Source organism: Equus caballus, chromosome 21 (assembly GCF_041296265.1).
Source record: "Equus caballus isolate H_3958 breed thoroughbred chromosome 21, TB-T2T, whole genome shotgun sequence".
Classification (NCBI taxonomy): Eukaryota; Metazoa; Chordata; class Mammalia; order Perissodactyla; family Equidae; genus Equus; species Equus caballus.
Window position 1 is genome coordinate 23,764,891 of NC_091704.1, and position 24,370 is coordinate 23,789,260.

The following is a 24,370-nucleotide window of genomic DNA, read 5'->3' on the forward strand; positions in this document are numbered from 1 at the left end:
TTGATATCCCTCTAGCAAAATTGAAAGAAAAAAGAAAAGAGGAAGACACAAAATGCCATTATCAGGATCGAAAAGGAGATATCATTACAGACCCAAGAGACATTAAAAGGATAATAAAGGAATACTATGACCAATGCTACAAACATAATGTCAACAACTTAGATAATTCATTGAAAACAACAAACTACCAAAACTCACCCAATATGAAAGAGATAACCAGAATTGTCCCATAACTATTAAAGAAATTCAGTTCATGTTAAAAGCCTTCCAAAAAAGAAATCTTCAGGCCCAGATAGTTTCCTTACCAAACATTTAAGAAAAAATAATTCCTCATAATATTTTCGAGAAAATAAAAAAGAACACTTCCTAACTCATTTCATAAGGCCAGCACTACTGTAATATCAAAACCAAAACAGTACAAAAATAGAGAAAACTTCAGATCAATATCCTTCATCTCCAGAGGCAAAACAAAACAAAAAAACCTTCAAACATATGGCAAATAGTATCCAGCAATATATATAAAGAAAAATACAACATAATAAAGTAGTGTTTACTGTGAGAATGAAAGATTGGCTCAATATTTTATAATCAATCAATACTAACATTGAAAGCATGATCATATCACTTGATGCAGAAAAAGCTTTTCACAAAATTCAGCATCCATGAATGATAAAACTTTCAGCAAACTATGAATAGAAGGAAACTTCCTCAACCTGTTAAAGGGAATCTATAAAAAACCTACAACTAACATCATACTTTGAAAGACTGAATGCTTTCCTCCTAACATTAGGAAAAAGACAAGAATGTCTTTTCTGACCACTTCTACTCAACATTCTATGTGATGTTCTAGTTAGTTCAATAACACAAAAAACAAAAAACGTTCAAATTGGAAAGGAGGAAGTAAGGCTGACTTTATCTTCAGATAACATGATCATGTAAGTATAAAAATCCAATGGAATCTACAAAAAAGACTATTCCCAATAAGTAAAATTAGAAAGGTTGTAGGATATAAGATCAACTAAAAAAGTCAAGTGTATTTCTATATATTCATCAATGAATAATAGGAAATTAAAATTTAAGAAAACAATACCATTTACCAACAGTACAAAAAATACAAATACTTACAGATAAATCTGACAAAGGATGTCAAAGATCTGTACTCCCAACAACACAAGACAAAGTCAAGACAAAAATCAATTGTTTCTTTTTTTTAAAATTTTTATTGAGTTTATGATAGTTTACAACATTGTGAAATTTAAGTTGTACATTATTGTTTGTCAGTCATGTTGTAGGTGCACCACTTCACCATTTGTGCCCACCTCCCACCCTGCCTTTCCCCTGGTAGCCACTAATCTGTTCTCTTTGTCTACATGTTTAACTTCCACATGTGAGTGGAATCATACAGAGATTGTTTTTCTCTATTTGGCTTATTTCACTTAACATAATTCCCTCAAGGTCCATCCATTTTGTTGTGAATGGGACAATTTTATTCTTTTTTATGGCTGAGTAGTATTCCATTGTATATATATACCATATCTTCTTTATCCAATCATCAGTTGATGGGCATTTAGGTTGCTTCCACTTCTTGGCTATTGTAAATAATACTGCAATGAATATAGGGGTGCATGGGACTTTTGGAATTGTTGACTTCACATTCTTTGGATAGATACTCAGCACTGGGATGGCTGGGTTGTATGGTATCTCTATTTTAATTTTTTGAGAAATCTCCATACTGTTTTCCATAGTGGCTGCGCGAGTTTGATACCGGCAATGTATGAGGGTTTCATTTTCTCTACAACCTCTCCAACATTTGTTACTTTTTGTTTTGGTTATTTTTGCCATTCTAATGGGTGTAACGTGATATCTTAGTGTAGCTTTGATTTGCATTTCCCTGATGATCAGTGATGATGAATATCTTTTCATGTGCCTATTGGCCATCTGTATATCTTCTTTGGAGAAATGTCTGTTCATGTCTCCTGCCCATTTTTTGATTGGGTTGTTTGATTTTTTTTGTTGAGTTGTGTGAGTTCTTTATATATTACGGAGATTAACCCTTTGTCAGATATACGACTTGCAAACATTTTTTCCCAATTACTGGGTTGTTTTTTTGTTTCAATCCCATTTTCCCTTGCCTTGAAGAAGCTCTGTAGTCTGATGAGGTCCCATTTGTTTATTCTTTCTATTGTTTCCCTTGTCTGAGAAGACATGCTGTTCAAAAAGATCCTTTTAATACTGATGTTAAAGAGTATACTGCCTATATTTTCTTCTAGAAGCCTTATGGTTTCAGGTCTTTCCTTTAGGTCTTTGATCCATTTTGAGTTTACTTTTGTGAATGGTGAAAAAGAATGGTCAATTTTCATTATTTCACATGTGGCTGTCCAGTTTTCCCAGCACCATTTGTTGAAAAGACTTTCTTTGCTCCATTGTATGCCCTCAGCTCCTTTGTCAAAGATTAGCTGTCCATAGATGTGTGGTTTTACTTCTGGGCTTTCAATTCTGTTCCATTGATCTTTACACCTGTTTTTGTACCAGTACCATGCTGCTTTGATTATTGTAGCTTTGTAGTATGTTTTGAAGTCAGGGATTGTGATGCCTCCAGCTTTGTTCTTTTTTCTCAGGATTGCTTTGACTATCCAGGGTCTTTTGTTGCCCCATGTGAATTTTAGAATTCTTTGTTCTATTTCTGTAAAGAATGTTATTGGGATTCTGATTGGGATTGCATTGAATCTGTAATTGCTTTAGGTAGCATGGACATTTTAACTGTGTTTACTCTTCCTATCCATGCGCATGGAATGTCTTTCCATCTCTTTATGTCGTCATCAATTTCTTTCAGGAAAGTCTTGTAGTTTTCGTTGTATAGGTCTTTCACTTCCTTAGTTAAATTCATCCCAAGGTATTTTATTCTTTTTGTTGCAATTGTGAATGGTATTGCGTTCTTGAGTTCTTTTTCTGTTAGTTCGTTATTAGAATATAGAAATGCTACTGATTTATGTTAGTTGATTTTATACCTTGAAACTTTGCTGTAGTTGTTGATTATTTCTAAAAGTTTTCCAATGGATTCTGTGGGGTTCTCTATATATAAGATCATGTCATCTGAAAACAGTGAGAGTTTCACTTCTTCCCTCCCTATTTGGATTCCTTTTATTCCTTTCTCTTGCCTAATTGCTCTGGCCAAAACCTCCAGTACTACATTGAATAAGAGTGGTGATAGAGGGCATCCTTGTCTCATTCCTGTTTTCAGGGGGATGGCGCTCAGTTTTTGCCCATTCAGTATGATGTTGGCTGTGGGTTTGTCATATATGGCCTTTATTATGTTGAGGTAATTTCCTTCTGTCGCCATTTTGTTCAGAGTTTTTATCATAAATGGCTGTTGGATCTTGCCAAATGCTTTCTCTGCATCTATTGAGATGATCATGTCGTTTTTATTCCTCAATTTGTTGATGTGGTGTATCACACTGATTGATTTGCAGATGTTGAACCATCCCTGTGTCCCTGGTATGAATCCCACTTGATCATGATTTATGATCCTTTTGATGTACTGCTGAATTCGGGTCGCCAAAATTTTGTTTAGAGTTTTTGCATCTATGTTCATCAGCGATATTGGCCAGTAGTTCTCCTTTTTCATGCTGTCTTTGTCAGGTTTTGGTATCAGAGTGATTTTGGCCTCACAAAACGTGTAGGAAGTATTCCATCCTCCCTAATTTTTTGGAATAGCTTGGAAAGTATAGGTATTAAATCCTCTCTGAATGTTTGGTAGAATTCCCCAGGAAAGCCCTCTGGTCCTGGGCTTTTCTTCTTTGGGATGCTTTTGATTGCTGTTTCAATCTCTTTCCTTGTGATTGGTCTGTTCAGATTGTCTGCTTCTTCTTGACTTAGCTTTGGGAGAGTGTAAGAGTCTAAGAATTTATCCATTTCCTCTAGGTTATCCATTTTGTTGGCATATAGTTTTTCGTGGTATTCTCTTATAATCAATTGTGTTTCTTTATGCTAGTAATATACAATTGTAAACCAAATTTTTTTTAAAAAATTAACAAGAACACCAAGAAGTAAATATTTGGTTGTAAACCTGACAAAAACACACAGACCAGGTTCTGAATGCTAAAAACTACAAAATACTGATGAAAGAAATCAAAGAAGACCTAAATAAAAGGAGAGACATATCACATTCATGGATTGGAAAAATAGGAAAGATTTCAGGTCTCCCCAAGTTGATCTCTAGATTTAACATAATTACAATAAAAATCCCAACAGGATTTTTTGTAAATATAAACAGGCTGATTCTAACTTTTATATGGAAAGGCAAAGGAACCAGAATAACTAAAACACTTTTGAAAAATATTAAAGTTTGAGGAATCATAGTACCCTATTTTATGACTTAATATAAAGCTACAATAATAAAGAAAAAGGGCTGTTGGCAGAGTGAAAGACACAAAAATGAATTGAACACAGTCCTGAAATAGACTCACATGTATACAGTTGATTTTTCACAAAGCTGCAAAAGTATTTCAATGGAAAAAAGATTGTGTTTTCAACAAATGTTACTGAAACATTAAGGCATCTCAGTGCAAAACAATGAACCTAGACCTAAAAGTCACATTTTATTTAAAAAATTAACTAAAAATGAATCATAATCCTCAATGTAAAACTATAAAACTTTCAGAATAAGCCACAGGAGAAACTCTTCATAATATAGGGTTAGGCAAACAGTTCTTAGCTATGACACCAAAAGCATGATACATTAAAAAAAAAATTGAGAAATTAGACTTCATCAAAATTAAGTATGTTTACTATACAGGAAAAAAAATTGTTAAGAGAATAAAAAGACAAGCTATGGACTGGGAGAAAATCTTTACAAATCACATATCCAGTGAAGGGCTTATATTCAAAATATAAAAAGAACTCTCACCACTCAACATAAAGAACATAACCCAATTAAAAAAAGACCAAAAGATTTGAACAGACACTTCACTAAAGAATATATAAAATGGCAAAATAAGCACATGAAAAAATGTTCAACATCATTAGGGAAATGCAAATTAAAACCACAATGTGATAACAGGACACATCTAGTGAATGACAAAGTAAATGATACTGAGACTAGCAGGTGCTTGTGTGGATACACAGCAAATGGAATTCTCATACACCCCTGCTTGGCATATAAAATGGTACAGCCATTCTGGAAAACAGCTTGACAGTTTCTTGTAAAGTGAAATATATACTTACCATATGATCCAGCAACCCCATTCCTGGGTATTTACCCTAGAGAAATGAAACTGAGATTCACACAAAAACCTGTAAACATTTATAACAGCTCTATTCAAATTTGCCAAAACCTGGAATAATCTACCTGTCTTTCAACAGGTGAATGGATAAACTGTGGTTCATTCATACAATGGAATACTATTGAGCAATAAAAAAGAACAAAACTATAGATATATGCAACAACTTGGTTGAATCTCACAGGCAATTGCACTGAGCAAAATAAGTCAGTTTCAAAAGGTTATATACTATGTGACTCTAATTTCATAAGATTATATTATTTTATAACATCAAAAAAACAAAATAAAGTAATAGAGAACAGATCAGCAGGTTTCAGGGATTACGGATGGGACAACAGTGTGATTATAAAGATATAATCAAGGCACAATCATAAAAGCAGAGAGGAGATTTTTAGGGTGATGGAACTGTTCTGTAGTCCCATCATGATGGCTGTTATATGAATCTACACGTGTTTAAATCATAGAGCTGTACACCAAGAATAAATCAATTTTATTTCACGATAATTACAAAAAATAAAAACAAAACCCCAAAAGACTATGCTGAATAAAAAAGAGGTTTGCTGGCTGAATGTAGTTCAGCACTGTCTTTCCCCAAAGTAGATGCTCAATTAACATTTGCTGAACGAAAACACTGAAAACTGGCTGTAGTTTCTGCTTCATTATCAATCTCATTTACATCCCTAAGCTTCAAAAACTTGAATATCTTTTTGTAGTACCATTAACATTTCCTAACATGGTATCTGCCACAGATGTCCACTTTGCAAAAAAACCATTAAAAATGTCAAGTGAAAGTCAGAAATCTAGTCAACCAATTATTTTAAACTTTTTAAAAATTATCATTAATAATAGGCAGCTTTTTCTTTCTACCTTGTAAGCTTATTTTCCTCATTAAACAAAGGGCAGCATCTATTTTGAAGTCTTTATCCAAAGGCATGGTATATAAAAGATATTTGATAAATGTTTACAGAATTAACTGATCTTTATTAAACATGGAATAAGCTGAATAGCTAAGCAATTAATTTTTCTGAAATATTAGCTCTCCCTAGGATTTAATTTGCTCGAATTAAGAAGATTGATTATTAAAAATTCTTCTTTCTGGCTCTAACCATGGTGTGTACTCACATTGCTAACTCAAGTCATTTCTATGCTGCTACACGCTTTTAAATTGTCTTTGCTAAGGAGACATTCAGCATTTGTTTGCCTCTAGCTTCTGTGCAACCAACCAAACATATTAGAATCCTGCCATGTCACTCCCTATACTGACTTTTCACAGGTTCAACTAAGATTCATTCATTCTGATCAATTAGCTAAGCAGATTGGTTAAATCACACGTGTGTGAATGAATAAAAACATCGTAAAAAAATTAACTTTGGTCTTATTTTGCTCTGTGTAAAACAGGGAGTTTAAATGCTGGAAAATGCTTAATAATATAGCTAAAGTCTTCAGAAGCACCCAGCCCAAGAATTAAATACATTTTTCAAATTGCAAAGATGTTATTTGCATATATTTACAGTACAGAACAAGGATAATTTTCATACTTCTTTTAAATTTCTATTTATAAAGAATTATTTTACAGCTCTCTACACTATTTTTAAGGTATTTCTTCTGAATAACACAAAATCATCTCCAATTTATCTAGTTTTAAGTTAAATTTTCAATAAAAATTTTGAATTTTACAGCTTCAATAAATTAAACTACAAAGGATATTACACTGGTGCTAAAATATATTCGTTTTTCCATTCCACAACATATGCTTTGATGTCACATTACACCATCACTTGCAAATAAACCAAACTGGAATGATCTTGTCAGAAACCAGTCAAAAATATAATAATTATCTATAACTATAATTATACTATCTAACCAAAAGATGAAAAATACCTAACCGGATTGAAGAACTTAATGCAGTAATATAATTTTATTATATCTATGACTAGGATCATAAACAATGAGTTCACTTAAACTGTTTTTAAAAGAATAAACTATTAAGTAAAGTTGCAGCTTTCTATATTTTAGCTCTGAGGACATTGTGAATATTCGACATACTGATTAATAAAGGCTATTATCTATTATGAACAAGTAGATAATAAAGGCAATTTGCAAAAAAAGTTTATATAGAACTACACTAGTCCTCAAACTTCCAAATGTTCACGAGCACCTTATCCATTGGCTTTAATTGGTTTCCTCAGCACCTCACATTTATTGTTCAGTGCCTTCACACACCCTGTCCTTGATCACATCATTATAGGTACAGGCGTTTAAATCATAGAGAAGCATACTCTCCTATAAAATTGCAGTAAGGGTCAACTATCCCTTAGAGAATTTTCACAATTTAGCACTGTTAACCCTATCTAGAACCTGTGGGCACATAATTAAAGGTCCTTGAAAATATGCATTTAAGCTAAATGTGATGAAAGTGAAATGAGAAATGTCATTGCAAAAATCATTAAAACCAAGTTTTTGTAACACAGGTATTCAAAGTTAGTTCCTCTCCCCAAACCCCAACATTTATAATAAAGAATTTTTAGTAAACTCTTTTAAAAAGTTACCTGCTTTTGCAGCCATCTTTCATGCCTTCGTTGTTTCCTTCTCAGATTCTTGAACTTGCTCCTTTCTCTCTTATTGAGCCTCTGATTAATGGCACCCAATGAAAAACTCCCCGAGCCTACGAAGTCCAGATGAGAGAGGTGTTCTTCCTGGTCCGAGGCCTCCAGCATGCTCCTGTCAGCTGAGGGCAGGTCCATCAGGAAAGTCAGGTTGCTAGAACTAGCATGATCAGAGTACAATGCAGAAGCTTCTAGACCACACTGAAATTCTCCTCCTCTTTGTGTCTGGGTCTCATGGGGAGCCACTGAAAATCTTTGCAGCAGCATATTAGGATCAAAACTGGATGAAGTCTGAAAGGAACAGCTATTTTTATTAGCTTCTAAAGGCAAGCCCGAAAGGTCAATAGGCTGTGTTTCATTTAGCCTGGGATAGGCAGTAGTCTTACTATGTATTTCATAAAAAGTGGGTAATAAAGACAGTTTCTCAGTGATGTTCAGATCCAAACTATGTGATTTTCTATGAAAAGCTCTTGTAGTGCATCTTCCAGTCACAAGCTGGGGAACAAAAAGCTGGTATTTTGGATCTGATCCTTTGAAGAGCAGTTTTTCATTTTTCATCTCAAAACACATTGACCGTACCTCCAGGCAGAGTGCTTCTGTTAATCTTCCAGGGCCATTATTATTTTGAGCCATGTTTAAAAGGCTGTGATTTCTGTTTTTGGAGGCGCCACCTGTCAGCAGAGTTTCCTTGTCACAACCTGACTGAACTCTAGGATGTGACAAGTATTTCAGTGATGGTCTCATTAGTTGGCCTGCACGTGTTGGCTGATAATCGGTCCGGCTCTTGGAGAGATGTACAGCTGCAAGCTGGCCACAGGAACATTTTGGAGTGTTGACAAAATTAAAGCCCCCTAAACGGGCCCCGCAGAAAGGGCAATTCAGTTTTCCAACTGTCCACTGGGCCTACAGGTCATAAAGGAAAATAAAGACAATGCTTTCACTGTAAAGTAATCAAAGAGTATGTGCGAGTTTTTGCATTTTTTCTTAAAGCCAACCACATGAAAGTTTTCTATGCCACAGAAAAGGCTAGCTTTCTGTTTTCTGATTAGCAGACAGAACAGTAAATGGAAACAAGCCTTCTCATAGAGATAAACAGCTCCAAAGTTCTAGAATAATAACATACTGCACATCATGCCCATTTAAACAACGCTAAGAATTCTAAACAATAGGTTGAGTTATCTTAAACAATAGGTTGAATATGGATACAGTGTGAACTAATGAAAAGAAAACACCAGGAAGCAAATCAGTCTACAGAGCTTAATTTGCAAGTAAAATCTCACAGAAAAGTGTCTGTTTTGATACACTTCTTGCATACCAAGCACTGTGGGAGGGAACTTCACCCAATCAACAGAATAAAGCTCTTCCTGCCTTTCTACATACAACCAAAAGATATTGGTTGCATACATCAGACAGTGCATTTTCTATACTCAGATTGGAAATTAACAATGAACTGGCTTAAAATTATCTTTTCAACAGAGACAGTGGAATATCTGCAGTGTCCTAATACATTTTATGAAGTTCAGGACACTTGCAAACAGCACGCTGGCATTGTCCCAGGAAATCATTACAATATGAGAATGGATGCAACAGAGATCTATCTAATTTTATTTTTTAACAAAAAAAGTAAGCTATTCAGTGGGGAAAGGAAACTATATTTTTCCAAAAATCATATTACTTACACTTTTCTAAGACTTAGGTGTTTTGAATTGTGAGAAATAATGATATGATACTGTTAACAAGGTGAGTTCTTGCTGTTATAATATTTCATTAAGAATCCTTAAAAGTGTGGTATTTAGTTTTGATTGTGTCAGTAAGAATCATAATCTAGTTTATTTTATATGTGTGTGCATACGTGAATGATACATACAGGATATTTCATTCACTCATAGACACTGTTCTAGGTGCTGACGATATAGTAATAAAATATAAAAACCCCTAACTTCATGGAATTTATATTCTAATAGTGGAGCTAGGCAATTAGCAAGATCAGTAAGCCATATGCATGTGTGGGTGAGTGTGTGTATATGTGTATGTGTGTGTGTGGATGTGTATAATGACGTACATATTTATATGTCATATATACTCATGCATATTTACTAGTATTAAATTTTACTTATAGTGTGTGTGTGTGTGTGTGTGTGTGTAAAATATAGATAGGTACAGAAAGCAGAGACGGGAGAAAGGAAGTATGAAGAGTGGTAATAGTGTGGGGGTCAGTTGATAGGTTGGCCAGGCAATGCCTCATTGAGAGGAAAGACCCATTGAAATGAGGAAATAGGTGAATATCTGTGGGAAAAGCTTTCAAAGAAGAGGAAATACCAAGTGCAAAGTGGGAGGTAGAAAAGTACCTGGAGCACTCCAGTAACAATGAAAAAGCCAGTAAGTGTAATCAAGAGTTACACACCCTTTGATGTCTCTTGAAACAATGCATCCAAGAGAAATAGTTCTAAAATGGGGACAAAAACATTCTGAAGGTAGTATATTCCTAATTTTACTCAGAAACTAAAGAACTTACCTTTTGTATTAGGCAGTTTATCCATTCTGGAAGGACTTCTATATTCATGTGCCACACATGACAAATATTTTGATCATCAGCTGAATCATGTCTATCCTGTTATATCAAAATACGTGTTATTAGCCATTACCAGTTCAGAATTCATTTCACAAATTTCTTATTTGAGTAAAACACAAAAATAGAAATTCAATTTTCGCTAGGAAGGAAATATACACTGGTCTGTTTTCCTTACTCCCATCCCCCAAAACAAACCCACAAAGACAAAAAAAATGTTTTTCACGAATTTTAAATGAATTTTAAATTTTCAGGAATTTTAAAATGAAAAAAAAGCCCTCCATTTTACTGAGTTCATTAAATTAAATTTAAAATTTAGCAGTAAGTTACTGGATTGACAAATGCAGCACCCTATTCTTTTTTCTATATGTGAGAAAAAATATTGCCATTCACAACAAATCTCCCCAGTCTTCAATCTCTGATTCTAATGACAGAATAAAGGAGTTGATATATTCTCTATTAAGATGCTCAAGAAAAGTGCAAGAGGATGGGGTAGAGGAGCAATTGTGTAGGCAGCTGGAAAAGCCCTGACTCAATTTCAGCTGTGTTTAAGAAGAACAAAAATCTCTAAAAGAGACACTTTTGGCTTTCTGAAGTAGATCTACAGAAATAAATGTGAAATAAACACATAGATACTGATATAAGATTGGTGGTTACCAGAAGTGAAGGAAGGAGGGAGGGGGGTGAAAGGGGTGCCAGGCCAAAAAAACAGGAAAGAAATGTGATACACAGTCGAGACAGTATGGCTTCCCAAGATGTCAGAAAAATACAGGGCAAGCCAGGGTGGAAATATGTGGATCTTCACTACCTACATGACCATAAGCCAGCAGCTTTACCTCTCTGGATCTCAGTTTCTTTACCTGTAAAACACTGCTAGGTCCCTTCTGGGTCTAGGAAATTTCATTCTATGGAATAACAGAAAAGGGCTGCTTGAGAAGAACAGGGAAAGGGTAAGGCTCCTGCCCAGGTACCCTTTCTTAGGATGAGATTTTACACAGAAGCAGCTCTGCAAGTTGCCAAAGTATAATTCTTTTTTAGATTTCTCAAGCAGATGCACTACTAGTTACTATAATCAGGTTAACAAAATAATAAAGAGCATACTGTACCCAAGTACCTAATAGATAAGAACAACACAAAGAATGGTCCAGGCCAAACCAGTGGAAATTACAAGTAAAAAGGGCCCTGGGAAACCATTAGAGGTGGAGTTGAAATCTGTCTCCGAGAGAGTAACACTTGGGGCAGAGAAATAGGGCAATATGCCAGGGTGGCTGGAAAAGTCTAGAAAAAAAACAGAAAGCATTTGTAGCAAGTCTAAAAGATGAGCTACTGAGGATCAATCTCTATTCTCACTGAAAATAGTATCATGACATACAAAGAGTGTGATGTAGATTTGTTTGCACTAATACTCCTAGTCTAATAAATCTAATCTCTAATACACATTGTTTTTTTAAAGTGAAAGAGAAACAAATACATTCTAAGTTATGATATTAAAAGTATATACAACCTAAAAAAATGGTATTAAAATTATTCTATGGATACATACACATATAAATGCATAGAAAAAGTACCTAAAAGGCTGTGTATCAAGTTGGTAACACTAGTTAGATTTGACAGAAGAAAGAAGACCAAGATTAGGAGATTAACTAAAAGGAAAATTTAACTTTTCCATAATTGTTTTAACGGGAGAATACATTAAATTATACTTGTATAATTAAAAATTTGTTTAAAAATTGATTCAAATAAAAATAAGACACATTCATTACTTCTGATTCTGACAAACTGGAGGAGGTGGTATTAGACATGCTTTCACCACTAAAATTGATAAAACAATGCAAAATATATTAAATAAATGTTTTAAGACATTAGACAAAGAAAGCACAAGACTGTCATCTCTGAGAGAAGGAAAATAAATGAAATGAGCCTAAATGCTGGATTTCTGCCTGGGGGAACTGTGGTGCAGGGAGGAGGAACCCAAGCAGAGCACAGTAGCCTCGCTGATAAGATGGAGATCAGAGTCTATAGAGACTAAACAGCTAGAATTTACAGGACACTGTACTGACAAGGCAAGGCCTATAAATAGGAAAATTTCCAGAAACCTGTATGGAGATTCCTTTAAAGTTCCGGTTAAACACCAACATGGACACATGTAGAGTGAGATATCAAGAACCAAATAAAGAAAATTTGCCAAGGAAAAGGCATCTACTAGAGAGCTGTAAACTTAACTATTCACATGGGTCTCACAGCAAGGCTAGGAAGATGTTTTGGCTCCAACTAGCCAGAGTAGAATGATCTGAACGAACATCTGGGGTATTTAGGAGAGATTCCAGACGAGTTCCACCTTAAGAGTAGGGCTAGACAGCATTAGAGTAAAGGCTACTAAAAGACAACCCTAACAAAGCTTAAAAATAAGCCTCCAAAATATGAAATTCAATCACTAGTAACTTATACACCTGCAAAAACACTCTTTAAAAGACAATAATATCTAGACACTCAATAATGTGTCTAATCTACAAGAAAAATTATTAGATATGTACAAAGCAAAAAATATGTGACCAATAGCCAGGAGAAAAACTGATCAATAGAAATATACCTAGAAAAAGGTGAAGATGATTGAATAAGCAAATAAAGACATTAAACCAGCTGTTATAAATATATTCAAGTATTAAAAGAGAAACATGAGAAGAATGAAAAGAGAAATTGAGTCTTAAAGTAATACCAAACGAATGGTATATCTAGAAATGAAAAATCTGAAACGAAAAGTTTCACTTAACAGCAAATTAGATACTGCAGAAAAAAATATCAGTGAACATGAACATATAGAAATAAAAATGAAAAAATCAAGCATAGAAGAGGAAAAACAGTCAAAAAATGAGCAAAACCTCCGTACCTGTTGGAAACAGCAAAACAGTCTAACATACATGTAAATGGAGGAAAGGCAGGACAATAGTAGAATAAATCATGGCCAAAGTTTCCAAAGTCCATAGATTCAAGAAGTTCAGCGATCTCCAAATAGTGTAAACACATAGGTAACTACTCTGTGGCACTTAATAGTCAAATTGCTGAAATCCAGTGATAAAAGAAAGTATCAAGAGGGCCAGCCCCAGAGGCCTAGTGGTTAAGTTTGGCATGCTCTGCTTCAGCAGCCCAGGTTCGGTTCCCAGGTGTGGACCTACACTACTCATGAGTGGCCATGCTGTGGCAGCAACCCACACACAAAAAAGAGAAGACTGGCAACAGATGTTAGCTCAGGGAGAATCTTCCTCAGCAAAAAAGAGGAAGATTGGCAACAAATGTTAGCTCAGGCTGAATCTTCCTCAGAAAAAAAAAAAAAAGAAAAAGAAATAAAGAAAGCATCAAGAGAAAACAGACATTTCACAAACAAGAGAAAAAAGATAGCAACGACTTTTGGAATTTCACTTAGGGCTATGAAGGAATAAGAGTTCAGAATTAACTTCCTGCCACAAACAACCAGAAACTGGACAAAATGTAAGAATGAATTATTTTCAGACAGTGGGATAACAGGCAGCAAAGCACTATGATTTCTGAGAGAAATGAAACAAACAAATTGAGCCTACAATCATCTAGACTTTCTGCCTGGAGGCAATTAACAGAGTACAGTACACATGAAGAAGGAACCCCAACAAATCCTGGCTAACTTTGTGAGTTGAAGAAACAGAAATCAGATTTTATGGAGGTTAAAGCAAGCTGAAATTTGCAGAACGCAGTACCCAAGAGAAAGAAAAGGAAGAAAGAGAAAAAAGAGCTCCAGGAATCTGTGTATGGGTCCCCTTGAGTCTTTGAACAAATTCCAGCATGGTCATGCTTAGAGTAAAACTCCAGGAGACTGTGCTAAGAACATTTACAGCAGAAAGAATAATTATAGGGGAGCTATAAGCTGAACAACTCCAAGAGCTCATACAGGGCCAGAAATCATTATGTTCCAACCAGCCCGAGAGAAAAGGATTCATTAAATAATGAAGCATTCGGTAGAGACTCAAAGGGTCATACCATAAAAGTGGGGCTAAATTAGCCCTGGAATAAAAACTACTTTAAACCTGACCTAAAGAACCTAAAAACAGGCTTCTAAATTATCAAACTTATCTACAAATAACTGCTCAGAAGAACAAAACACAACAGGCTTTAAAGGAATAAAACAAAGTATAACACTCAGAAACATGAAATTTACAGTGTTTGGTATCCAATAAAAGTCCAACATAGTACAGGCCTGAGGGGGAAGAACAGCAGCCACTGAGGGAAAGGCACAAAATTCAATCCAGATCCTTCTCCCTACATCTCCAAGAGAATAAAAGCCTTAAATTACCAGGGGAAAGGCAGCAAACATTGTGACCCTTAGGGGACTGAAAAACAACAATACAAAATCCCCCACCCCTGAGGAAGAGACAGAAACACAATGCTGGACCCAGAATTATAACTGGAAGGGACAGAAGTATTGAGATGGCCAAACCCCTAAGACCCAGGGATACAGGGCCTGCTAAGGCTGAGGAAGCTAGGAAAAGAAGATGGATGCAAAGTAAGGGACAGCAAGGAAAAGCTCATATATATGAGGATGAACTGAAACCCAAACCAGTTTCACTGTCTCTGATCTTGATAGTATGGGTATAAGTCAGAGAAACTAGAAGCCTTCATTATAGAGCTAAGTACATATCCATCTGGCCCAGAAGGTAGAGAAGCTAAACTAGGATCCAGGGTAAGATGGAGAAGTTACAGGCTTGTTGAAGTGGAACAACTACTTTTTTTTTCCCCTTAGTAGTTGCTTTTTGGTTTACGATATGCATCCTTAACTTAACACATTCTTTCTTTAAATTATCTTATACCATAGTATGTATACAGTGAGAGTGGAATAACCACTTCAACAAGGTAAGCCAGCATAATAAAACCATGGAGGAGATGGAAGACAGATCAGTAACTGTCAGGTTTTGGGGTGGGGAGGAAGGGATTCACTATGAAGCACCAGCATGGGCGAATTTGGGGGGATAATGGAACTGTTCTGTATCTTGATTGTAATTATGCATAATGAACCCCAGGCATTTGTCAAACCCCAGGAAACCGTACACCATAGAGTAGTTTTACTATATAAAAAACGTTTTAGATGAAGGTGAAATAAAGACTTTTTCACAGAAACAAACCCTAAAAGAATTTGCCACTAGTAAACTTGAATTACAAGACATGTCAAAGAAGTTCTTCAGCATAAGAAAAATTTCATCAAATGGAACTTGGATCAACACAACTGAATAAAGAGATCCCAAAATGGTAAATATGTTGGTGAATGTAAAATATATATTTTTATTTTTTATTTTCTTTAAAGGACAATTTACTAGTTAAAGTAGAATGTTAAAAATGTATTGTGGAGTTGATAAATGCATAATTAAAATGTATGAAAACAATAATACAAAGAGTAAGAAGGAAGAAATGGAAGTATAGTGAGTAAGGTTCTCACTGTATGCATACTGTGGTATAAGATAATTTAAAGAAAGGCTGTGTTAAATTAATGATGCATATTGTAAACCAAAAGTAAGTACCCTAAAAAGCCAACAGAAGACAAAAGGAATTCTGAAAATAATTAATCCAAAATGACAGAAAAAGAAGAAAAACAGAATACAGAACATAAAACAAATAGGAAATAAGATATTAGATTTAAACTCAATCATATTAATATTTACACTAAATGTAAATGGTCTAAATACTCCAACTACAAATCAGAGAATATTAGATTGGATGACAAAAGCCAAGCTATACGTTATATGCAAGAAATTCACTTTAACATAAAGACAAAGAGGTTAAAATTTAAAGGATACAGAACTTTTATCATGCAAACTCAAATCAAAGGAAAGCTGGAATCCCTATATTAATATCAGACAAACTAGATTTCAGAACAAGGAATATTATCAGGGATAAAAAAGAAACTTTTAATAATTACAAATGAGTCAATTCATCAAAAAGCTACAACAATTGTAAACATATATGCACCTAATAGCAGAACTTCAAAATGCTTGAAGCAAAAGCCGACAGAACTTAAAGAGGAAATGGACAAACCTATAATTATACTTGAAAATTTCAGCATCTGTCTCATAAATCTGTAGAACAAGTAGACAGAAACTTAGTAAGAATATAAAACATTTAGACAACACTATCAATCAACTGACACTTGTGAAATACCGTACCCAACAACTGCAGAACAGATATTTGTTTAAAGTGCACATGGAGTATGCTCCAAGAGAGATTATATTGGACCATTATTTAAATTTCAAAGGAATGAAGTCATACTAAACGTGTTCTTTGACTAAAATGGAATTAAATTAGAAAACAGCAGCAGAAAGTTATCTTCAAAATTCTCAAATATTTTGAAGTTAAAAACTATACTTTTAGAACTTGTGGGTCAAAGAAGAAATCAGAAGAGAAATTAGAAAATATTTCAAATTGAATGAACAGGAAAACACACATATTAAAATTTGTAGGATGCAGTTAAGGCAGTGGCCTGAGGAAGCTTTAGAATGTAAATATTTATATTTGAAAAAAGAAAGGTCTAAAATCAATGATCTAAGAGTGACATCACCAACATGATGGAGTGAGCGGTTTTCTTTGTCTCTTCTCCTTCAAACTGCAACTAAATGGACATTCATTGATCAATGGAGGATACTCGCACAGCACCTCAGGATGCCTGAGAGACCTGTGCTGCTATACATCAGAAGGTGGATCAACTACCCCAAGGGAGGAGGTGCAGATAGGTGAAAAGTCTCCAGCCCCCAGACAGCCTAGTACCCGCAAGCGACTCTCTCCTGGCTGAAATGCTCATAGCACTGCCAAAGCCCCAAGGGCAGGTGTGTGCATCAGTGCAACTGGGGAAACAGGTGACTACAGCCCTAAGCCCCCCGTGATTGCTCTGTGGCCCAGTAGGAAAATCCATGGTCCCACGGCGGCCCCAGTTAGAGTTTCTGCTTGGCCCTAATGGAGAGGCCTCACTCACCAAGCACAAAGGCTGGGCAGCCTTGGAGCAGGAGTGGGTTGGCTAGATGAGCTATCCGCTGGCTGCATTAAACACCCACAGCTCTGCTATTGCCTCAAAGGGGCAAGTGATATCCAGCGGGACTGCACAAGTGGGTGGTGGCAATCCAGAGACCCAGTGTGATTGCTCCTTGGTCCACTGGGAAAATCCACGGTCCCACAGCAGGCCAGAGACAGTCACTGCTCAGCCCTAGTGGAAAGGCCCCAACCACCAAGCACAAAGGCTGGGTAACCTTGGAAGAGAAGTGGCGTGGCTGGGTGAGCTACCCATTGGCTGCATTAAACACCCACAGATCTGCTGTAGCAGCGAGGGGGCACGTGAGATCTAGCAGGACTGTGCTAGTGGCCAGTGAGAATCTAGAGCCCCAGCGTGATTACTCCTTGCTCCAGTAGGAAATTCCATGATCCCACAGCTTGGCCCTAATGGAGAGGCCCACCCACCAAGCACAAAGTCTAGGCGACCTTGGAGCAGAAGTGGCACAGCTGCACATGCTAACCACTGGCTGCATCAGATGCCCATATTTCTGCTGCAGCCCACAGCGGGAAAGTGTGATCCAGCAGGACAAGACAGTTTCAGAGCTGTGAGTCTGGACCAACCAGTTCCTGGCTACAGCGAAAGTCCATAACATGGCAACAGTCCCTAAGGAGGGAGCATGTCTAGGTGGGTCTGTGGGAGCAGGCAGCAGCAACCCGAAGCCTGCATGTGATTGTTCCCATAGTCTAAGGGAGATCCCCAAAGGGCCACTGCGCTCTCAAGGAGTGGCCCAAGCTGGGTCAGGAACAGCTGACAGGGATCCTGGTGGGTGCATATTACAAAGCTCCTACCTTCTCCCCTCCACCCCCCACAGTGGCAGCAAGTGGAAGTAGTAACCAAACACTATCTCTACATGGAGGCACAAACCCATGCCATTAAGCAGTATGAAAAAATATATTTAATCTCTAGAACATAAGGAAAAGGACAAGTACCAAGAAAACAATCCCAAAGACACAGAAATCTATAACCTAAACGACAAAGAATTCAAAATAGTTATCATTAAAAAACTCAAGGAGTTAAAAGAGAACATAGATAGACAACACAAAGAGTTCAGGAGCTATGTTACAAAAGAGCTCGATACTATTAGTTCATTGTTAGTGTATAGAAATGCTACTGATTTATGTATGTTGATTTTATACCCTGCTACTTTGCTGTAGTTGGTGATTATTTCTAATAGTTTTTCTATGGATTCTTTGGGGTTTTCTATATATAAGATCATGTCGTCTGCAAACAGCGAGAGTTTTACTTCTTCGTTACCTATTTGGATTCCTTTTATTTCTTTTTCCTGCCGAATTGCTCTGGCCAACACCTCCAGTACTATGTTGAATAGGAGTGGTGAAAGTGGGCACCCTTGTCTTGTTCCTGTCCTCAGAGGGATGGCTTTCAGTTTTTGTCCATTGAGTATGATGTTGGCTGTGGGTCTGTCATATATGGCCCTTATTATGTTGAGGTACTTTCCTTCTATACCCATTTTATTGAGGGTTTTTATCATAAATGGGTGTTGGATCTTGTCGAATGCTTTCTCTGCATCTATTGAGATGATCATGTGGTTTTTGTTTTTCATTTTGTTGATGTAGTGTATCACGTTGATTGACTTGCGGATGTTGAACCATCCCTGTGTCCCTGGTACAAATCCCACTTGATCATGGTGTATAATCTTTTTGATGTATTGCTGTATTCGGTTTGCCAGAATTTTGTTGAGGATCTTTGCATCTATGTTCATCAGCGATATCAGCCTGTAGTTCTCCTTCTTTGTGTTGTCCTTATCAGGTTTGGGGATCAGTGATGTTGGCTTCATAGAATGTGTTAGGGAGTACTCCATCTTCCTCAATTTTCTGGAATAGTTTGAGAAGAATAGGTATTAAGTCTTCTTTGAATGTTTGGTAGAATTCTCCAGAGAAGCCGTCTGGTCCTGGACTCTTATTTTTGGGGAGGTTTTTGATTACCGTTTCTATTTCCTTACTTGTGATTGGCCTATTCAGATTCTCCATTTCTTCCTGATTCAGTTTGGGGAGATTGTAGGAGTCTAGGAATTTGTCCATTTCTTCCAGGTTGTTCAATTTGTTGGCATATAGTTTTTCATAGTATTCTCTTATTATCCCTTGTATTTCATTGGTATCTGTTGTGATTTCTCCTCTCTCATTCCTAATTTTATTTATTTGCGATTTCTCTCTTCTTTTCTTGGTGAGTCTGGGTAAAGGTTTGTCGATTTTGTTAATTTTTTTGAATAACCAACTCTTTGTTTCATTGATGCCTTCTATTTTCTTTTTTGTTTCAATATCGTTTATTTCTGCTCTTATTTTTATTATTTCCCTCCTTCTACTGACTCTGGGCTTTGTTTGTTCTTCTTTTTCTAGTTCTGTTAGGTGTCGTTTGAGGTTGCTTATGTGAGCTTTTCCTTGTTTAGTGAGGTGAGCCTGTATAGCGATGAATTTCCCTCTTAGGACTGCTTTTGCTGCATCCCAAATGATTTTGTATGTCGTGTTCTCATTTTCATTTGTCTCCAGATAATATTTGATTTCTTCTTTAATTTCTTCAATGATCCATTGTTTGTTCAGAAGCGTGTTGTTTAGTCTCCACATTTTTGCACCTTTCTCTTTTTTCTTGTAGTTGATTTCTAGTTTCATAGCATTATGATAAGAAAAGATGCTTGATATTATTTCAACTCTCTTGTATTTATTGATGTTTGCTTTGTTTCCCAAAATATGGTCAATCCTTGAGAATGTTCCATGTGCACTTGAGAAGAATGTGCAACCTGCTGTTTTTGGATGAAGTGTTCTATATATATCTATTAAGTCCATCTGGTCTAACTTTTCATTTAATTCTATTATTTCCTTGTTGATTTTCTGTCTGGATGTTCTGTCCATTGGTGTTAATGGTGTGTTGAGGCCCCCTACTATTATTGTATTGTTGTTGATGTCTTCTTTTAGTTCTATTAAGAGTTGCTTTACAAATTTTGGTGCTCCTGTGCTGGGTGCGTATATATTTATAAGTGTTATGTCTTCTTGGTGGAGAGTCCCTTTTATCATTATATACTGTCCCTCTTTGTCTTTCTTTATCTGTTTTGCTTTGAAGTCTACCTTGTCTGATATTAATATAGCGACACCTGCTTTCTTTTGTTCATTATTAGCTTGGAGTATTGTTCTCCATCCCTTCACTCTGAGTCTGTGTTTGTCTTTGGGGCTGAGGTGTGTTTCCTGGAGGCAGCATATTGTTGGATCTTGTTCTTTGATCCATCCTGCCACTCTGTGTCTTTTGATTGGGGAGTTCAATCCACTTACATTTAGAGTGATTATTGAGACGTGGGGGCCTACCACTACCATTTTGTGTCTTGTTTTCTGGTTTTCTTCAGTTTCCTTTGTTTCTCGTCCCATGGTTTAATCTGTTCTGATGTAGAGCTGCTACTCTCTGTTGTTGTCCTTCTACTTATCTCCTCTGCTCTTGGTTTTGTAGCCCCTTTCCTTTTTTGGATTTTTCAGGAATGAGGGTTTTCCTGAGGATTTCCTGAAGAGGAGGTTTTGTGGCAATGAACTCCCTTAATTTTTGTTTATCTGGGAAAGCTTTTATTTCTCCATCGTATTTGAAGGATATTTTCGCTGGGTAGAGAATTCTCGGCTGTAGATTTTTGTCCTTCAGATTTTTGAATATATCATTCCACTCTCTTCTAGCCTGTAAAGTTTCTGCTGAGAAATCTGCTGATAGCCTGATGGGGGTTCCTTTGTAGGTTAGTTTCTTTTGCCTGGCTGTCCTTAATATTTTCTCCTTGTCGTTGACTTTTGCTAGCTTCACTACTATATGCCGTGGAGTTGGCCTTCTTGCATTGATAAAGTTTGGAGATCTATTGGCTTCTGTCACCTGAAGATCCATCTCCCTCACCAGATTTGGGAAGTTCTCAGCCATTATTTCTTTGAATAGGTTTTCTGCCCCTTTCTCCTTCTCTTCTCCCTCTGGTATACCTATAATCCTTACGTTGCATCTCCTAATTGTGTCTGATAATTCTCGGAGAGTTTCTTCATTTCTTTTAAGTCTTGCTTCTCTCTCCTCCTCTGCCTGCAACAATTCTATATTGCCATCTTCCAAATTGCTAATTCTTTCCTCCATATTATAGGCCCTACTGTTCAGAGCATCTAGATTTTTCTTAATCTCCTCTATTGTGTTCTTCATTTCCAATATTTCTGTTTGGTTCTTCTTTATCGTATCAAACTCTTTTGTGGCATAGCTCCTGAACTGGTTGAGTTGTCTATCTGAATTCTCTCTTAACTCATTGAGTATTTTAATGATGGCTGTTTTAAAGTCATCATCATTTAGGTTATATATCTCATTTTCTTTGGGATTGTTTTCTGTGTATTTGTTATTTTCCTTCTGTTCTGGAGATTTAATGTATTTTTTCATATTGCTTAATGTTGTAGATTTGTGTCTCCACATAGAGGTAGAGTTTAGTTGCTCCTTCCACTTGTTTCTGCTGATGTGGTGGGGGAGCAGCTGTTTATACTGCACCCACCAGGAACCCTATCCACAGTTGCTAACTGGGCCTGGGCCCCTCCTCGTAGTCACAGTGGTCCTTTGGATTCCCTCTTCTGCCGTGGGGGCCATCACGGGGGGGCTTCAGGCTGCTGGTGCCTACTGTTGCAGCCCACCTAGATGTGCTCCCTCCTTGGGGTCTACAACGGTGTTCTGGGCTTTTCCAGCGGTCAGGGGTAGGATCACTTATATTTGCCGCTCTGTCACTGTCGGCACCCACAAAATCTCACTTGTCCACTATGGGTCACAGCAGAGCTATTGGCATCTTCTACAGTCTGTGGTTACCTCACCTAGCTATGCTACTTTTGTCCCGGGGTCTTCCAGCCTTGTGGATGCCAGATGGGTGCTCTCTACTAGTGCTGTGCAGAGGCTTTCCCTGAGGCTGCTGTGAGCCTGTAGGGTTTCCCCCTAGGCTACGGAGTTGGGTCCCTGGAACTCCACCCAGCCCCAGTCCTGTTCCCCAGGAACTCGGGGAGCCCTTTGCCCTGTCTGGGAGATAGCCGGAGATCCCGATTTCAGTGGTAGCTGGTCAGCTGCTGCCCTGCCTGATATTCTCCTCTCCGGGACCCTCCCGGTGTTGTGGATGCTGGGCGTAGCCCCTCCGCTAATGGCAGACAGAGAGTTTTGTCTGCTGCCTGGGCGGAACTCTGGAGCTTCCCCTCCGGGGCACGGAGCCAGCCTCTGGAGCTTCACCCAGCCCCAGTCCTCTCCGAGATCTCTGGCAATCCCTTTCCCCACCGTGCAGGCAGTGGCAGCCAGGGGGCCGCCATACCCTCAGTGATTCTCTCTGGGACCCTCCGGGTGCTGTGAACACTAGGTAGGATCTCCCTGTCAATGACGGGGCGAGACTCTCTCCGCGGGCTCAGGTGTGTACCTCTAGAGTTTCCCTCTGCGTTTAGGAGTAATTGCGGGGGGTTTTGGTAGGGTTCTGGTCACCTGTTTCCACTGTCGCTCCTCTGGTGTGTGCTCGCTCCTGCCCTAGGTGTGTGTTGATCTTCTGGGGGCTCCGTTGGAAGAAAGCTGCTTGCAGGTACTAGGCTGTTCGGTCGGGGTCGGAGAGTTTTCACCTATCTCCACCTATCTCCACATCCTCCGCCGCCTTCTGATGTATAGTCACATGGGTCTCTCAGACGTCCTGAGATGCTATCTGGATATCCTTTGTTAAGCGATGAGTGTCCAAATAATTGTAGACTCGAAGGGGGAGAGACAAAGAGGACTACTCACGGCGCCATCTTGGATCCCTCTGAAAGGTTCAATGTTTTTAAGATGCCAATTCTTCTCATATCAACCTATAGATCAATACAATCCCACTTAAAATCTCAGAAGTTTTTTTTATAGAAATTGATAGATTGTAAAATTTATGCAAAAATGCAAAATGACCTAAATCACTCTGAAAAATTTTGTAATAGAAGAATAAAGGTGGAGGACATACAATACCTGATTTCAACACATACTAGATCAACGGAACAGAGTAGAGTCCAAAAATAGACCTGTATCTACGGTCAATTGATTTTTGGCAAATATGGAAAGGTAATTTAAAAAGATAGACTTTTCAATTATTGGTGCTGGAACAATTAGATATCCATATATGGTAAACAAACAACTTGATGTTTACCACACACCATACACAAAAATAACTCAAAACGGATCAGTGTCCTGAAAGTAAAAGCTGTAACTACAAAATGTCTAGAAGAAAACATAGGAGAAAATCTTTGAAACCTTGGGATAGGCAAAGTGTTCTCAGACGCAAAAACACTAACCACGTAGGGAAAAAAATGATAAACTGGATTTCACCAAAATTAAACCATCTTCTCTTTGAAAAGCATCACTACAATAATGAAAACACAAGCCACAGACCAGAAGAAAATTTTGGCAAAACCCATATCTGACAAGAACTTTTTAGTGAGAATATATACAGAACTCTCACAACTAAATAAAAAAATGCAATTTTAACAATGAGTAAAAAATTTTAAAAGCCATTTCACAAAAGAAGATGTACTAACGTCTAATAACCACAACAAAAGACGCATAACATCATTAGTCACTAGAAAAACGTAAATTCAAACCACAATGAGGTATCCCTCTGTACATTACAATAGCTAATAAAAAAAAAAAACTGGCAATATCAGTACTGACACAGATATAGAGCAAGTGACCCTCATACATTGCCAGTGGGAAAGCAAAATGGTATAGTTATTTTAGAAAACAGTTTGTTAGTTTCTTAAAAAGCTATGCTTAAACTTACCATAAGACCTAGCAATTCCTTGCAATAACCAAAGAAATGAAAATATATGTTCATAAAGATTTGTATACAAACATTCATAGAAATTTTATTATA

The 24,370-nt window shown here is 37.1% G+C and overlaps 1 protein-coding gene across 30 annotated transcripts in view; it reads right to left on the reverse strand.

The window, feature by feature from the left end:
• RNF180 (ring finger protein 180) overlaps nt 1-24,370 on the reverse strand; it is a 276,935-nt gene that overhangs the window by 146,368 nt on the left and 106,197 nt on the right. For 12 of the 30 annotated variants that reach the window (XM_070246212.1, XM_014734852.3, XM_023625616.2 and 9 more), the window contains 3 exons: nt 10,401-10,496; nt 7,829-8,788; nt 5,224-5,259 (listed from right to left, as the gene is read on the reverse strand). In XM_070246212.1, the coding sequence (XP_070102313.1) occupies nt 5,224-5,259; nt 7,829-8,788; nt 10,401-10,496 (1,092 nt within the window). Of the gene's footprint in view, nt 1-5,223; nt 5,260-7,828; nt 8,789-10,400; nt 10,497-16,508; nt 16,545-22,968; nt 23,322-24,370 lie in introns of those variants that run through there. The other 18 variants (XM_023625620.2, XM_070246217.1, XM_070246210.1 and 15 more) reach the window with 5 other exon arrangements.